This window comes from Rhea pennata, chromosome 14, assembly GCF_028389875.1.
Source record: "Rhea pennata isolate bPtePen1 chromosome 14, bPtePen1.pri, whole genome shotgun sequence".
Lineage (NCBI taxonomy): Eukaryota > Metazoa > Chordata > Aves > Rheiformes > Rheidae > Rhea > Rhea pennata.
This window is the reverse complement of record NC_084676.1, coordinates 13599017-13614603: the sequence shown is the minus strand read 5'-3', so window position 1 is coordinate 13614603 and position 15587 is coordinate 13599017. Positions and strand designations below refer to the sequence as shown.

At 66.2% G+C, this 15587-nt stretch overlaps 3 protein-coding genes across 4 annotated transcripts; 1 reads left to right on the top strand and 2 right to left on the bottom strand.

Moving 5' to 3' along the window:
• The first annotated feature begins 118 nt into the window (after positions 1-118).
• NHP2 (NHP2 ribonucleoprotein) lies at positions 119-1624 on the top strand. The gene is made up of 4 exons (XM_062587331.1): positions 119-314; positions 407-476; positions 554-659; positions 1352-1624. Exons 1-4 carry the CDS (start codon positions 164-166, stop codon positions 1475-1477), a joined length of 453 nt encoding a protein of 150 aa, XP_062443315.1. The 5' UTR covers positions 119-163; the 3' UTR covers positions 1478-1624.
• Positions 1625-2462: 838 nt separating this feature from the next.
• N4BP3 (NEDD4 binding protein 3) lies at positions 2463-9157 on the bottom strand. 2 transcript variants are annotated; one of them, XM_062587296.1, is made up of 5 exons: positions 9092-9157; positions 5762-6205; positions 4978-5532; positions 4334-4585; positions 2463-4026 (listed from the first exon to the last, which is right to left on the bottom strand). In XM_062587296.1, the coding sequence occupies exons 2-5, from the start codon at positions 6173-6175 to the stop codon at positions 3454-3456; spliced, it is 1794 nt and encodes a 597-aa protein (XP_062443280.1). In that variant the 5' UTR covers positions 6176-6205; positions 9092-9157; the 3' UTR covers positions 2463-3453. The 2 variants fall into 2 exon arrangements, with proteins under 2 accessions (XP_062443280.1, XP_062443278.1); XM_062587294.1 differs by lacking the exon at positions 9092-9157 and adding an exon at positions 8402-8446.
• A 2671-nt stretch (positions 9158-11828) lies between these two features.
• Positions 11829-14810, bottom strand: B4GALT7 (beta-1,4-galactosyltransferase 7). Its single transcript, XM_062587422.1, has 6 exons — positions 14759-14810; positions 14290-14646; positions 13158-13383; positions 12810-12893; positions 12517-12621; positions 11829-12327 (listed from the first exon to the last, which is right to left on the bottom strand). Exons 1-6 carry the CDS (start codon positions 14803-14805, stop codon positions 12172-12174), a joined length of 975 nt encoding a protein of 324 aa, XP_062443406.1. The 5' UTR covers positions 14806-14810; the 3' UTR covers positions 11829-12171.
• Positions 14811-15587: the final 777 nt, after the last annotated feature.

Below are 15587 nucleotides of genomic sequence, written 5' to 3'. Positions count from 1 at the left end.
GAGATGCGTGCGGGGGGGGGCGGGGAGGAGCCCGCTCGCCATTGGCCGGCGGGGTGGGCGGGCCGAGCAGGAGCGTTGGCGATTGGCCGTCGCGGGAGGCGGCCGCCGCCGCGCCGCGCGTGACCCCGGAAGGGGAAGCGGCGGCGGCGCGTGCGGCGCGGCCATGGCGCGGGAGAAGCAGCCCGAGGCGGCGGCGGAGGCGGAGTCCGCCCCGGAGCGCTCGTACCGGGAGCAGCTGGGCAACCTGAACCCCATCGCGCAGCCGCTCGCCTCCCGCAAGCTCACGCGCAAGCTCTACAAGTGCATCAAGAAAGGTCGGGCCGGGAGCGGCGGGCAGCGAGGCCGGGCCGGGAGCCGGGCAGGGCGGCGTGGCACAGCCCAGCTCACGGTCGTGTCTCTCTTGCAGCGGCCAAGCACAAGCAGATCCGTCGCGGCGTGAAGGAGGTGCAGAAGTTTATCAACAAGGGCGAGAAGGGGTAAGCGCTCCCCTGGCCCCACTCCCCCCCCGGCCCAGCCCGGCGCAGCAGCAGCTGACGTGGGTTTTCTCCTGCAGGATCATGGTGCTGGCCGGCGACACGCTGCCCATCGAGGTGTACTGCCACATCCCCATCATGTGCGAAGACAGGAGCCTCCCCTACGCGTACGTCCCCTCCAAATCGGTAAGGGGATGAGGCTGCCCAGCACTGGAGCAGCAAGCTGGCAGGCTGCAGCCCAAGCCGTGCTGCAACAGCCGCAGTCCATGGACAGGCAAAAATACGGCCCTTGGGTAAAGGAGTACCTTGGTAACGCCCCTGCACTGGCCCTTGTCCATATTCCAAGCAAGAGAGGAACAGAAGGTCACAGCTCAGACACAGGATGAATTTATTGTGGAACCACAGAATCTTTCCCCATCGTAGAGAAGCTCTGGTAGCAGCACTAGTGCTGGAGCACACCAGAGCAGAGCCTGGAGGAGCTTTCCCCACTTAGTTCTGAGCTGATGACCTGGAGGCTTCAGGAATGAGGCAGTAGCCAAGATTTTGTGTTTATTAGACAGCCTTTGTTTTTCTAGACTAGAGATTAGGAGGGTTGATGTTTTGGGGGTTTTACCCACTGCTCCCTGTACAGGTTGCTTTTCAGCCCCTGGCTTCCTGCTCACCTCATGGACAGAACAGGTGTGCAGAGGCGTTTCTAAGGTACAGCAGCCCTCCATCCTGCTCCCAGGAGGTAACGACAACCTGAGGGAGGCTTCTCCTACCAAGCACAAGCAAAGAGTGCTTGGACCTGAGGAGCTGGGAGAGCTGCTTGCACCATGGTGGCAGGATGGGCGCCCAGGGTGGGCCTGCAGCCTCACCCGCGGCCTCTGTCCCCTCAGGACCTGGGTGCTGCCGCTGGCTCGAAGCGCCCGACCTGTGTCATCATGATCAAGCCACACGAGGAGTACCAGGAGGCCTACGACGAGTGCCTGGAGGAGGTGGAGGCCCTTCCCCTCCCGCTGTGAGGGGCCGGACAGGACTGGCAGCACCCGAGGGTGCGCGGGGCGGCCGGCCGGGCCCCTGGCCCTGCCACAACCCGCAGGGCTGGGTGCCAGCCGAGGTGGTTGTGGGCGCGCTGCCGAGAGGGCGTCGCGGGGCGGGGCGGGGGGATGCTGTGGGGGCAAATAAAGGTGTGTGAGGGGGTTGTAGGAGGCGGGTCGCTGTGCTCTGCGCGGGGCGGGCCGTGCGCTGCCCGGGGCGCCGGGGGGCGCTGCCGCCGCGCCGCCAGGGGGCGCCCGCGGGCGGCGCTGCGAGGGGCGGGGCCGGAAGGCGCCATTCCCTGCACGGGGCGGGGCCTGCGGGATCTGCGCTGGGCCGGACCATTCCCGCGGCGGGGGTATGAGCTGGCTCGCAGCAGCGCACGGGGCGGGATAAACCATTCCCGGATGGGTGGGGAACGAGAGTCTTTTTTTTTTTTTTTTCCTAGCGGCTGGATTATACTACTCGGGGGGGGGGGGGGGGGCAGAATGGGTTAAACCATGCTGAGATGGGGGAGTGAGGCCTGTCTGCCTGGAGGGGCCTGGCTGGGTTAAACCATTCCTGGGCAGGGGCGTGGAGCCATGGCACCCGAGGCCACGCCGGCAGCGAGGCCACACCGGCAGCGGAGGGGCCTGGGGAGCCTGTCTGCCCGCTACCATGCCCTTCCCACACGGGAACCGCAGCTGGTCGTGCGCCGTGCGGTGACTCAGCCCTCTGCAATGCCCAAACTGGTTGGGCTGCCAGCCCTGGGCCTGCGCGCCCGCCTGGGCCGCCCCGACGCCAGGGCTCCCGGGCAGGTTCTGCTTGCTGCCTGCTTCTGGCGCTGCTGGGCTGGGCAACTGCTGCAGGGCTTGGGGCCGTGCCCAGCACCCTCCGCTCCACGTGTGGCTGAGAGCCCCCAGCCACCCTGCCCACCCAGCGCTCAGCCCCCAGCAGCAGCCCAAGGCCTCACGGAAAAAAAGCAAACAGCACTGGGAGAATCAGCTCCAGGTTTATTGCAGGAAAACGCGAGAGCTACGCCAGGCCTGGTGTTCAGCCGGCACCACGGGTACAGGCAGGGAGCAGGGCTCCTTCCAGCACCGGCTCGACCTGCCCTCGCCCCACGCCTCACCCACAAGGGGAGAGGTGAAGATGCCCCAGGCACTTCCTGGCTTGGGGATTCCATCATCCCCTACTCCATACACACCTGTCCTCCTCCTCTTCCCCCAAGGCCACCTCAGGGGCAAGACACAGCTCCCCTCCCTCCTGGCACAAGGCACTCGCCCTCCCCCCTCCCAGCCCCGAGGCGCTGCACTGGGATGCTGCGTGAACTCCCCTCTGCTGTGGAGCATCCCGGATACCCTCATGCACCAGTGTGGTGAAAAGCCCCAACAGAGATGCTGGGGGGCAGGCTCCCCCAACCTCAGTGGTACCAGGCTTTCCTCTTTGATGTCCCCAGCAGCCCCAACCCCAACCAGTCCAGGCATAGGGCACCTCAGCAGCGCAAGGGCCTGCTGTTGGGGCAGCCACTGTGAGCACCAGCTAAAAACCCCATGCAACAATGCAATGGGGCAAGCATGCAGCCTGGGTGGCACCAGGGACAGGGCTTGAGCCTCACCTTAGCAAGAAGTTAATTTATAGATTGTAGGGGAGAAGGGAGGCCGAGCAGGAGGAAGAGTGGATGTCTCATTGGGTGCTTGGTTTCTGCCCCCGTGGCAGAAGGGATCACAGGGCAAACATCCCTGCAGTCAGCGTGTAGGGCACATGCAAGACCCCCCCCCCCAACCTGGGTCAAATAGTCCCCTGCTCCGGAGATGCCCCTAGATGGGCCTGAAGCGCTGCAAGAAGGAAAAGCGCCCTTGTCGCAATCAGTCCTGCTCTCCAGGGCAGTGCCGACTGTCCAGTCCTTGTGCAGACCCTGAGATCATCCTAATGCAGCAGCAAGAGGTCTTCCCCCATCACAGTCCCACAGGCATCTCTCCACTCAGATCTTCGAGGACTCCACCCGCTCGATCCAAGGTGAGTCGGCTCCCATGTCCCTGGGCTCTGACCGCAGCTGCCGCAGCTCCCGCTCCAATGCCTGGCTCCGATGGTACATCTCCATGTAGCTGGCCTGGAGCTCCCGCTGGTACCTCAGCACCTTCTCCTTCTCTTCCTGCCAGGTTTTCCTCTCCAACTCAAAGTTCATGGCCTGCAGCTGGCCCTGGCGCCGCTCACGCAGCAGCTCTGCCCACAGCCACTCCACCTGCCTCTCCAAGGGCTCTGCACTGTCGCTGTGGATGCCCCGGCACTTGGAGTCATCAGTTTCACAGCCGGGGAAGTCCTGGCAAGGCGGCATGGGGTCGTCGCCCAGCGGCAGCAAGGCACCGGGCTCCGGGGCGCTCTGGAAAGAGTCTGCCAGTTGTGCCAGCTGGGAGTCTCTGGCCTGTACTTCAGCCTTGGCCTCCCGCAGCTGTGTTTTCAGGCTAAAGATCTCGCCCAGCTTTTGAGCCATCTCCTCCTGGGTGTCTCGGAGCTGCTGCTTGAGCAGGGAGATCTCAGCTGCCTTCTGGCACACCTGCAAGACACATGCGAGGAGTGAGGATCCCAGGGGAGCAGGATCTTCCCCATCTGCCAGATACCCCCAGAGGTGGCAGCAGCCCCAGCTGTCACCACAGCATCACTGTACTGTGAGACCAGGAGCACCATGCCTGGCTCATCCCTCCATCATGTGGCCATGAATGACAGCACTCCAGGGAACTGCTGCCCTGGTCCTGGCTCAGGAGCTGTCTAAGGCCACAGGGGAACATGATCTGGCCAAGTGGAGTGCTGCCCCCACAAGCAAGGCTGGCGGCAAGAGGGTGGCAAGGGGGAAGGGGACTCACCTCCCACTTGGTCTCCTCCAGCTTGGGGCTGACACGCTCACCCTGGGACTGCCGGGGCTCCTCACACTGGCACTGCTGCATGCTTAGCTCCTCCTGCAGCCGCTTCTTCTCCTGCTGTGCCTTGTAGAGCTGCAGCTGCAGCGCCCGCTGGCCACGCTGGGCCTGCTGTGTGACCTGCTGCAGTCTGGCCATGTACATTTGCTTCAGATCCTCCAGCTCATCCAGCCACAGCCGCTGCTTGTCCTCAAATACCTGCCAGCACAAGTGGACACTGACAGGGATCCGTATCCCTGGCCCTGTTTGGGCAGCCCCAGAGAATGATCCCAGAGGTCCCAAGGACTGACTGTTCCTCTTGGGATCCAGCACCCCCTCTGGGCCAGGTCCTTCCCAGCTCCAGCCCAGGAGCAACAGCAGCAGAGGTTCAGCAGTAGGAGCATCCTTCAGCAAGATCAGAACAGAAACCCACACCAGGAGCCATCACACTGGCTTCTCCTGTGCTTGGACACTCCCAGTCCATGTCCCACTACAGCAGCACATCACATCCTTCCCAGCCACATCCTTGTACCTGGGCACCACTGCCCCACATCCTTGCCCAGCTGAGGTACCACAGGAGAACCCAGCCCAGCCCCAGCTCCAGAACTCACCTGTGTGAAGGGGTCTTCAGTCTCACTAAGGCTCCTTTTGAGCTGCCGCAGCTCTCCTCCTGTCTCCTGCAGCCGGTCCTCCAGATGCTTCACTGCATCCTCCAGTGAGTAGGTGAACTCATAAGGCGGTGGGGGCTCCCCAGGGCTCTGCAGCCGGCTCAGCGTGGCCATGCTTTTGCAGGACACGGGTGCCTGCTCAGGGGCCAGGGGCTCCCTGGGGCTCCGTGAGACTCTGTCCAGGGAGCCCCCGATGTGGTTGATATGGCCCATGGAGGCACTGAACTGGCTCTGGGCAGGCTTGAGGCGGGAGCCGTACGAGGGGAAGCTCTGGATGGAGTTGTGGCTGGAGTCAGAGGCCTCATCCAGGCTGATGGCATGGAGCAGGTGGGTGCGGAGTGGGCCGTGCTGCGGGACGACCGCGCTGCTCTGCGACAGCAGCGTGTGCAGGCTCCCGTTGCTCTTTGATAGCTTCTGCCCCTTGGATGAGGACAGGCCCTGCGTGGAGACCAGGCCCTTCCCAGCCACTGCCTTGAAGGCTGAGGGCCTGATACGGCACTGAAAAAAACACGAGTGAGGTTAGGCTGGGTCCGGCACGCACCGACCGGCACTCGTAGGTGCCCAGAGCCCAGGGCTCCCAGCCCCCGGCCCTGCACCGAGGCGGGCGATGCCTACGGACATCCTCAATCCCTGCACCCAGCTCCGTTCCCACGTGGACCGTTCAGCTCCAACCCCTCCTCGCCCAGGGCTGCGAGTGTTGCAGGGCCCGGGGTGCGGCAGGGCTCACCTTGTCGAAGCGGCCCCTCTCGGGCAGCGAGCTCTTGGAGAACTCGCCTCCGCGGTGGTGGTCGCGGGAGCAGCGCTCGGGGGACCGGTTCTCGCGGTCGCTCTCGTAGTCCCGCTTGTAGCACGCGCCGGCCGCCTGGTGCTTCCGCTCGGACCGCGTCTCCTTTCTGGCCCCGTGCATGTAGCCAAAGAGCTCCCGCTGGCTCGGCCCCTTGCGGAGCAAGCCGTCGGGCTGCCGAAGCCCCCGCGAGCCCCCCAGCGGGGCCCGCAGCTCCAGGGGAGACAGGTCCTGCTTCTCCACCAGGCTGCCCACGCTGCCCATGCTGCCAGCGACGCTTAGGGGCTCGGAGGAGAGGTAGGTGCCGAGGAGGCGGGCGGCAGGCTCACAGGTCACCGGGCCCTGTGCTGTTGCCATGGAGAATTAGAGAAAAGCCTGGTACCAGCACTGCCGAAGGAGAGACAAAGTCAGTCACCAAGGCCCCCGAGGGGCACAGGGATGCCCACCCCTCGCTCCAGCCCCCGGCACTTCCCAGGGCCCGGAGACCAACTCTGAGCACGGGGAAGGGCCTTTCGGGCACCCCAGCTCGCCTGGACGCCCAAGGAGCCGCTCGCCGCCCGGGAGGGGAGGGGAGGGGAAGGGAGCGAGCAGGGCCCCGGCATCCCCCCCCCTCCCCGGCGGAGCAGCTCCTTCCCACACCCAGCTCCACCTCCCGCCCGCGGCATGGCCGGCGCCGCCGCCAAAACAGGCACCTGCCACCCAGCCAGGCGGGCGAGTTCGGGAGCCAGGAGCACCCGCCCCCCCCGGGTGGGGACCCTGCTCCACGAAACCCCACCGGTGCCAGGAAATCCCCGCTCACGGCTTATCCAGTGCCACCTCCCCAGCGCCTGTCCCAGGCAGCAGCCGGGGGCTGGCACGGTCCCTGGAGCTCCCTCAGCCACCCCAAGGCCCCACGCTCATCCCTGGTCCATCCCTGCCCAGCGGGACCGGGGACATCTCTGGAGAGCTCCCCAAAGCTGCCCTGGGGATGGCCCGGGACGTCCAGCTCGGCTTCCCGCCCGGGATGAGCTCTCGCACCGTTCGGAGCGAGCTCCCGCGCCCTCCCCGCCGCCCGGCTCCATCCTGGGTGCTCCCGCCCCAGGGCCTGGCCGGCGGAGGCGACGCCAGGCGCCCGCTCCCCCGGGAGCCAGCCCGCCTCCCCCGGCGGGGCCAGCTGGCCGGACGCAGCCGAGCGCGGCCAGGCCGGAGGCGGGAAGAGGACGGATGCAGGGCAGGACAATGCAGCTTCCTGCGCAGGTGGCCGGCCCCGCCGAGGGGGAGGAAGGTCAGGGTGGCGGAGGGGCCTTCGGCCTCCTCACCCCACCTGGCCGGGGAGCTGCATCCCCCCCCCCCCCGCTCTCCCTGCCAGTGCCAGCGAGGGGACAAGGGCAGTGTGTCTGCCACCGCCTGCCCCAGCAAGCCCTTCCCGCTCCCACTGCCCCACGCCGGCACCGCCGCGCTGCTGGTCCCAGCCCTTCGGGTGGCCCCGGCATGGGCTCCCAGGCCCAGGGTTACACCCAGGAAGCTGCCCTGGTTCTCAGCACCACATGCTGGATAAACAAACAACTCGCTTTTAATTGCTGCCACGCACAAACCTGTCTGACAGCTCCCGGCCTGCGCTGTCACCTGGCTCCCGGGGAGCCCAGCACCGGCCGCGGGAGCCGGCGGCAGCACCCCGCGGCGGGATGAGGGCGGCGGGGCTGTGCCCCCACCCCGGCGGGCGGATGGCAGCACCGCGGGGTGCCGCAGAGGAACGGGGCGCCCCGGCGGGAGGGTGACCCACGCCGGCGGGCTCGCAGCACCCGAGCCACGGCACCGGCACCCGGGGGAGCCGCCGTGAGCGGCTCGGCCAGGCCCTGGAGCGGCTCCTCCCGGCACCGGCGGCCGAGGAAGTAGGTCAGGCTGTGGGAGGCTCGGGAAGCGCTGGGGAGCCCGGCGACGTCCCGCCACCAGGAGGAAGGGTGTCTCCCGGGGCTGCGAGCACCGGTCCGGCCAGCCTGGCTGCTTCTTGGGGCTGCAGCCGGGCAAGGAGCCCGGCCCGAGAGGCCTGTCCGGCCCGGGACGTGCCCCCGCGCTACCCCGCCCGGGCGGGACGCGCCGCGCGGCCCCTTTCCTCGCCCTCCAGGCACGAAGGGACGCACCGGCAGCTCCGGCACGGCACGGCACGGCCCGGCCTGACCAGCGCCTCGGCGGCGGGACGGCGGCCCGGGCTGCCGGCAGCGGCGGGGCGCAGCCCCAGGCCTCCGCAGCGGGAGGGCCGGCGCTCCTGCCCCCCCGGCGCCCCCCGGCCCGAGCCTCTTCCGAGGGGGAGGCCGAGGCGGGGCCCCCGGGCATCGCGCCGCGCCGCGCCGGGATTTCCTGCCGCCGCGAGCGCCCAGCGCCGGGAAAGCGCCGGCGAAGCCGCGGCCCCCGAGCGCCCCCGCGCCCCACGGCCGGCGCGGCCCGGCACGGCCCGGCACGGCACGGCGCGGCGCGGCCGAGGACAAAGCGCTGCGGCCGGGGCGCGCCGCGCCCGTCGGGGCGGTCGGGCCGGGTCGGGCCGCGCCGGGCCGCAGCTCGCCGCGCCGCGCCGCGCCGGGCCGGGCCGGGCCGGGCCGCACTCACCATGCCGGCGGCGCTGCGGTCCCGCTCCGCTCCGCTCCTTCCCTCGCCGCGTTTGAACGCGCCCCTCGGCCGCGGCCGCGCGGGGAGCGGGCGGAGCCGGCACCGGCAAATCGCGGCGCGGGGGCGGGCGGCCCCGGGGCGGGGCGGCCCGGGCGGCGGAGGGGCTGCGCTCCCGGCCCTCCCCGCTTTGGCGAGCCCTCTGCAAGCCAGCGCCTGGGAAGGGCCCCGCGCAGGAGCGAGCGGCGCTGGCAGCACCAGCCCCCCAACGAGCAGCAGCAGTTTCAGCGGACAGCTGGTCCCCGGGGGCTGCGAGCCGGCAGGCAGCGGGGCTCTTGCAGGCCTCGACAACTGACCCTGTCTGCAGCACCCAGGCCCTGCTGCCTGGGGCCCTGTCGCCCCCACCCAGCCCCAAGCCAGGCTGCGGGAGCAGGAGAGAAACATCTTGCTCAGCTTCATCATGCCTGAGCCCTACCCGGCCCCAGGGGCAGGGAGAGTGGTCTCGGCCTCCGCCTGTCTTGCAGGACAGAAGCAGCCGCAGGACAAGCCCTCTGTCCCCGCGCCGCAGCACCCAGGGGTGGGCAGGAGCTGTCGCTGGAGCTGTCTGCCAGGTGCATCCTCCCCCCCCCACCCCCGCCGGTGCCTGCGGGGCCCGACGAGCCTGGCCGCGGGGCTGCCCGTTGTGTCACTCACCGCCCGTGCAGCAGCCGCGCACTGGGAGCCGGGGCTCTCGGCGCGGGGGACACACTGGCGTGCCCAGCCAGGGCTCTGCGACACCTGCAGCCGACGTGCTCGCGCGCCGGGGCCTCCCTCGCTGCCAGCTCCCCCGCCACACGCCAGAGTCCTCAGTCTGTGCTGCCAGCGCTCACCCACACACACACGCTGTCCCTGAGCCCCGCTCGCCGGGCTCGCACGCTCGTGTTGTCCTCGCTGCCGTGCCACGGTGCGCAGCCGCTGCCTCCATCTGCAATCCGCGTGTCCCCTGGGCTCCTTCCAGCCTCCCGGCACGCGCAGCCTCCTGCATGGCTGCGCACCACGGCATGCTCGCTGAAGCGGTGCTTGCTGCCCGTCCGCTCCCTGCCCTGGCCTCCGCACTAGTTGCATCCAGACCCATCTGTGCCCATCTGCCCTGCTTCCAGCCCACAGTTCCCCATGCAGAGCTGCGCGCCCTCGTCTCCCCAGGATGCCAGCTCCCACGGGGACCAGGGCTCAGCTGCGCTGGCTGCAGGGGGTGCTGAGCCCCAGCCCCGGGCCAAGGAGCTGCAGGTCCTGTGTGCAATTCCCCCAGGCAGGGAGGCCTCCGCCACCCCAGCACATGGGTCTGCAGGGGGTGGCTGTCCGTCCGCCTTGCTGGACAGCCTGTTCCTAGTGACAGAGCCCAGCTGCCGCCCTGGATGTCCTGGCTGCCGTGTGCAGGCTCGGCTGGGAGCCTTGTGCTGGGGCTGGGGCAGCGGAGGGCTCTCTGGGCTCCCTGCGGGTGCAGGCAGGCTGCAGCACGGCTCACAGACGCTGGGACTCAGCGGGGAGGTGCCGTGCAGGGCAGCACTTCGCTAAGCCCTGGTTTCCTCCAGCCCCACACTCTCCTAGTCATCATGATGCTATGGCCTTTGCATGGCCAGTGGCAAATCACTTTGGGAACCATCCCGGTGCAAAACAACAGCAAAAAACAACAGCCAGGTGCAGCAGTCCCCAGGCTGCCTCGCTAGCAGCAATTTGGGCATGAGAAGGGTGGTGCCAGAGGGGCAGCGCTGGGGCTACACGGGTGCTTTCTGCCTCTGAGTGTCTTGGGGCAGGATTCTAGTAGTGACACCTGCCCTGCTCGGGGGTTGCCAAGAGCCTGCAAAAGCCAGGAGGCCCCTGGCCCGGCTCTGCAGGGCTCCTGGGACATCAGCAGGTCCAAGGCAGGGCGTTACCCTTCTGCAGGCACATGACAGGGAAAAGCCTCAGCCCCCTCCCACTAGGCCATTGCTAATAAAAAAGTGCGTGGGGGGATTGGAGCTGAGCGACCTCCGAGCGAGCCTCAGATCTATAAAAGGAAGCCGGGTCTCCAGCAAGGCGCCTCTTCCACAAAAGCAACCAGCGGATGAGGGGGCTGTGAGCGGAGCTGAGAAATAGCTGCCAGGCAGCAGGAGAGGAGCCTTTAGCACTGAGCAAAGTGCGAGGTGCACATATGCTCTCTGTTTCTGCGCATCTATATCTTTGTGAAACAAACCTGCTGAAACTGTGTCATCTATTTTGAACTTTGCAGAGAAATACTTGGATCTGCCTCCGGCTGCTCTGGCTGGTGGTGTTCAGGCATCGGGTAAGAGGTAGGCATAAAGCATGCACAGGTGACCAATCCCAAAATCTGAGCAGTACGGAGAGGAGCGGGCCTCAGCAGCGGTGCTGCCACCAGAGCGGGGACAGGCGGGCCCCGAGCCCAGCTGACATCTCCTTAGGGCTGACCACAGTGAGGACCACATCTTGGGAACGCATCCAAAGGAGCGGTGCACCCATGTCTGAGCCAGCCTTCAACGTTCACGCAAGCAGCAGCACCAGGCCGGGTGGAAAGAGGGGATCAAGAGCCCAGTCGCGACAGCGATGAGGGTGGGCAAGCTGGCTTCCACACCACCAGGAAGGAGAGGCCCTTGGGCAATGCATCCCCCCACCGCCCCAGGACGAAGACAGGGCGCCGGATGGCACGAAGGAGCATGGCCCAATCCTCACTGCCCTGCACCGTGCGCCCCCTGCATCTCGACCCCTTCCTCGGGAGGCAACCCACTGGCTCCTCACCCAGCCCCAGAGCAGCAGAGGTCAGGCCATCAAACATCCCAGTCCTGCTCCCTACACATCCTCACACTCAGCTCTAGCACTTTTGGCTCCTTCAGCTCAAGGCTCCTCCTTGTAGACTCCTTCCCTGCTGCTTCGTCCCCAGGAAGCTACTCGGCTTCCCAGCACAGTAACAGCTTCTGTCTGGAGACGTCTTCGGCCACCTGGCAATGCAACAGCTCCAGGGAAGAACCAGGCTGGGAGATGAGGACAGAAGGAGGCCAGGAAATGAGAGGCTTGGTGCCAGCCCAGCCCAGCCGAATGGTGGCGACAGGGCAGCAGCTAAGCCTGAACCCTCCTCTGCTCTGCAGGGAGGAACGAGGAACGAACAGGGGCAGAAAGCCTGGGCTCCCTCAACTGCTGATACCGAGCAGTGATGCAGATCTGGGCCTCAGGGCATGGCTTGACCACGACCACCTCTGGCAATACAGCAACCACAGCACAGCCCCGGGAACACCTGGCAGCTGAAACAGGGCCACCCTCTCACACAGAGCCTGTTTCAAACCAGCTTGGCCTCACAACCAGAGCAGATGGCCTGTCCAAACAGAGGGCAGTCTGGGCCTAGGCAGAAATGGGTGTGCTGAAGCCAGGGAGGGGAAGGGAGCAGAAGGAACAAGTGGTGCACCATGTCCCAGGGCATTCACAACTCACAGGTGCCCTGATAGTTCTTTATTGTCCTCGGAGCTGGGTGGCAGCTCAGCCTTGTCCAGTGCAGGGAAACAGCCTCCTGCTCCCACCCCAGGAGGCAGCACCACTGTTCGCAGCAATGCCACGGAGTCCCACTCTCAGCCTGTTCTCTCGGTCCCATCAAGGATTGGTTCTCAGCCCTTTCGGTTCCTCTGCGTCTTGCCAGCACCTCTGTGCTTGCCTACTGCAACAATCCTGCCTGCGTCAAGCTGCTTGGCGGCAGCCCTGGCGTCTCAGCACAAGCACAGTGCATGTGACTGGCACACAGGGCAGGCTGCTCAGCCAAACGTGCACCAAGGAGTCTCGCTTGTGTCACAGTCCAGTAATATATTGAGAACAGTGCAGGGGGCTCCTGCCACGCTCAGAGCTGTCCGTGACTCAATTCGGTACCTCACATTGTTCAGACCTCCATCCCGATCCACCTTAAACTGCTCCTAAGGAAGAGAAAGAGCATTCAGCCCTCACTGGCTTCTAGTGGAGGAGAAAGTGCCCAGTGCCTGGGAAGAGAACACAAGAGCTGGCAGGAGAGGACATCAGCAAGGGAGGCTCAGAGCACAGGGTAACCATAAGCCACAACTGTCATGGTTTCCCCTGGGTTTCCTCTGACCACACAGAAGTTTCACCTGCTTCTGTGCAGCAATGCGCTTCTGGTCTCTCTTCCTCCAGGCTGGGTCATGCAGATGCTGGAAAGTCTCATATCCAGTTGTGATTCCAGAGGGACGGCGAACCTGGAAGGAGAGCAAAGTTTCTGCAAAGCTACTAGAAAACTTGCCCTGGCTCGCTGTATCTGCTGCTGGAGCAGGGTGTACAGAGAGGCTGCTTCCCATAGATACCAGCCTTGATCACTGCAGCAGGTCAGTTGGAGAGACAGTAAGGAGGGCGATTCCAACCTCAGAGGCCGCAGAGCACTCCTTACCTGGAGACCAGCTCCTCTGATGCGGCGATAGAACTCATCATCTTCCCGTCCCCAGCCCCAAAAGCGGTTGGACATGCCGTTGCACTGAAACGAGAGGGGCACCGTACCAGCCACAGCACGCACACCCACCCACCCCGGAGAGGCAGACACCAGCATCGTGACTCCTGGGCATGAGCACAGCCTCACCTCTCCCACCCCACTAGCTCAGACTGCAGGCTCCATCCCCAGAGCACTTAGACTCCTTTCTCCACTTCCCACATGTGGAGCACAATATGTGTGACCATGCACCAAGATAACCTCACACACCCTGCCCCCAAGCTGACTGGGACATCCCACCCACATGCTCACCATCTCGTAGTGCTGCTTGGTGAGCAGCAGGATGCCACCCACGTAGGTTTTATAGTGGTACAGCGGATGCAGCTCTGGGGACGCGACATGGAAGGGCCCTTCCTCCGGGAAGCCATAGTCCAGCTGCTCGTTGAGGGGCAAGAGATCAACGTCGTGCATCGCAATGTAGTCAGTGTCGTTGCCACTCTCCAGAAAGCCCACATTGATCAGAGATGCTCTGTTAAATCTGCCAAGGCACCAGGGACTCTCAGCGCCAAGCACGGCAGCTGCTGCCCCTTTGCGCCCATTCCCCGTGTCCCACAACACTAAAAAGTTCAGCCAGTCCCCAAAGAGTGACCGTCACCACCAGGCTTTTTGTGCACACACACAAGCGCAGTGTTCAACAGCTTCACAGCCCTGGTGCTTCAGCTGCCGACCCTGAAGCTACCCCTCTGCACAGAGCTACCCATGCAGCACACACTTCGCACAACGCAAGGGGGTCAAAGCAAGGAACCTGTTAGCTGGGTGCAAGAAGGCTAGGGGCAGATCAGGCACAGAGGAGTGCAAAATACAGGGACTCCGACTTGGCCTGTTGGGGTTCCACACCGGATGGAGTCCCAGCAGAACATCCTGTCTTGTTCAAGGTGGGCTGGGGAACTCCACAACACAGGCACAGCTCGTGGGCAGGCACAGAGCAGCGAACATGGGACCAGCTAAAGCTGTTATCAACATCGTTTCCAAACATCCCAAGGCACGTCTTTGAGTTTCAGTGTCCCCATACGTTTGCTGCTACGGCCCTATGACACTGGGAAGAAAAACAAAGTCTCCACAGAGGAGTAACTATCTTCTTGCTTAGGTTAGGCTGCAAAGAGAGAAGTAAGATACCACTTGTCCTTCTTTGAGCTTGTCTCCTAGAAAACTTTGCACCACTTTAATTGCTAAAAGCAGGCAAGCGTATTGAGGCTAAAGCCAGGCGAGCTGAACCAGACCCATCGCGCTCCAACCCCGGCTCCTCACTGGCTGGGCCAAGAACTCCCCAGCGCCGAAGGAGGCGAGCGGGAGACCCTGTCAGCTCTGGGCACAGACAGCTTTGGAGCCACCCGTTCCCTTCGGTTTGCGAGCTTCGCTCTGGGCACGGGACGCGCTGCCGTACCTGAAGTGGTCCACCTGGTTGAGCACGAAGATGCGGTGGCGGATCCTCTTCTTGCTGAGGAAGCGGTGCATGTAGGGCACGAAAGCCAGCAGCTCCTCGAAGCGCTCGCGGAAGGGGACGAGCAGGGCCAGGCGGTGGGGGCCCCAGGCCGGGTCGTCGGCCGGCGGCGCGGGGGGCTGCGGCGGGCAGGGCTGCCGGGGCGCCCTCCCGGTGCCGGTGCCGGTGCCGGTACCAGCCGCCTCGCCCGAGCAGCTGAGCTGGAGCCAGAGCAGCGAGACGAAGCCCAGGAGCAGCGCCGCGAAGAAGAGCTGGAAGATGGAGAACTTGCCGGGCAGGAGGCCCAGGATCGGCGGGGACCTGGCGCACAGGGGCACGTCAGGGCCCGGCCCCGGCGGCGCCCCGGCGGCGCCCCGGCGGCGCCCCGGCGGCGCCCCGGCCCCGCCCGCCGCCGCCGCCGCCCCGCGCTCACCCGCCGCCGCGCAGGCGGAGCGCGGCCCTGCGGCGGGCCGGGCCCATGGCGCCGCCGCCCCGCTCCGCTCCGCGCCGCTCCGCGCCGCCGGGACGCGCTGGCTGCGGCGCCGCCGCTCGCCCGGAAACGCCGCGCGGCCGCGCCGCGCCGCTCCGCTCCCTTCCGCCCGGCGGGGCGGGCCGGGCCGGGCCGGGGGCGGGCCGCGGCCGCCGGGACCCTCCGGCGATCACCGCCCTCGCTCCGGCCAGGCCCCCGCGGGCCGCGCCCGCGCCCCTCCCCGTGGGCAGGCGCCTTCCTCCCGTCACACCGGCAGCGCCATCGGCCCCGCCAGCCGGGACCCTCCAGGATCGCCCCTGCCCGGGACCCCCGTCCCCGCCCCCCAGCCACAGCCTGGGACCCTCCTGGATCCCCCCCATCACGGCCTGGGACCCTCCCGGGATCCCCCCCAATCATCACGGCCTGAGACCCTCCCGGGATCCCCCCCTCCCCAATGCTGCTGCACAGGACCCTCAGCAGATCCCCCCCACCCCCCAAGCAAGGCCCCTCCACAGTCCACCCTAACCCATCCCAGACCTCCCTGCCAGACATTTCCCCCCCCCCCCCCCCAAGTCACCTGGGCCTCTCTAGGGTCCCTCTAGGGAATTTCTCCCCCCTCCCAGCCAGCCAGGACCCCCAGGGGACAATTCACCCCTTCCCCACACCCAAGGAAGGGCCATAGGCCCTCAAAGATGCAGCGCCCAGCTTCTCTTCCCCCTTAGCAGCCTATCCCCTCCCAAAAGGCTGGACCCCCACCTCCTCTAACCCCAGAAAAAGAGACAAACACTAATGC

Bases quoted from the DNA above. Each gene is read 5' to 3' on its own strand.
- NHP2 (XM_062587331.1), top strand. From the start codon at position 164: ATGGCGCGGGAGAAGCAGCCCGAGGCGGCGGCGGAGGCGGAGTCCGCC. The intron at 315-406 runs GTCGGGCCGGGA...TCTCTCTTGCAG, and splicing joins CTACAAGTGCATCAAGAAAG to CGGCCAAGCACAAGCAGATC. The intron at 660-1,351 runs GTAAGGGGATGA...CTGTCCCCTCAG, and splicing joins CGTACGTCCCCTCCAAATCG to GACCTGGGTGCTGCCGCTGG.
- N4BP3 (XM_062587296.1), bottom strand. From the start codon at position 6,175: ATGGCAACAGCACAGGGCCCGGTGACCTGTGAGCCTGCCGCCCGCCTC. The intron at 5,533-5,761 runs GTGAGCCCTGCC...TGTTTTTTTCAG, and splicing joins AGAGGGGCCGCTTCGACAAG to TGCCGTATCAGGCCCTCAGC. The intron at 4,027-4,333 runs GTGAGTCCCCTT...TGTGTCTTGCAG, and splicing joins TGGAGGAGACCAAGTGGGAG to GTGTGCCAGAAGGCAGCTGA.
- B4GALT7 (XM_062587422.1), bottom strand. From the start codon at position 14,805: ATGGGCCCGGCCCGCCGCAGGGCCGCGCTCCGCCTGCGCGGCGGCGG. The intron at 13,384-14,289 runs GTACGGCAGCGC...GTGCCTTGGCAG, and splicing joins AACCAGGTGGACCACTTCAG to ATTTAACAGAGCATCTCTGA. The intron at 12,894-13,157 runs GTGAGCATGTGG...CTCTCGTTTCAG, and splicing joins CCAAGCAGCACTACGAGATG to TGCAACGGCATGTCCAACCG.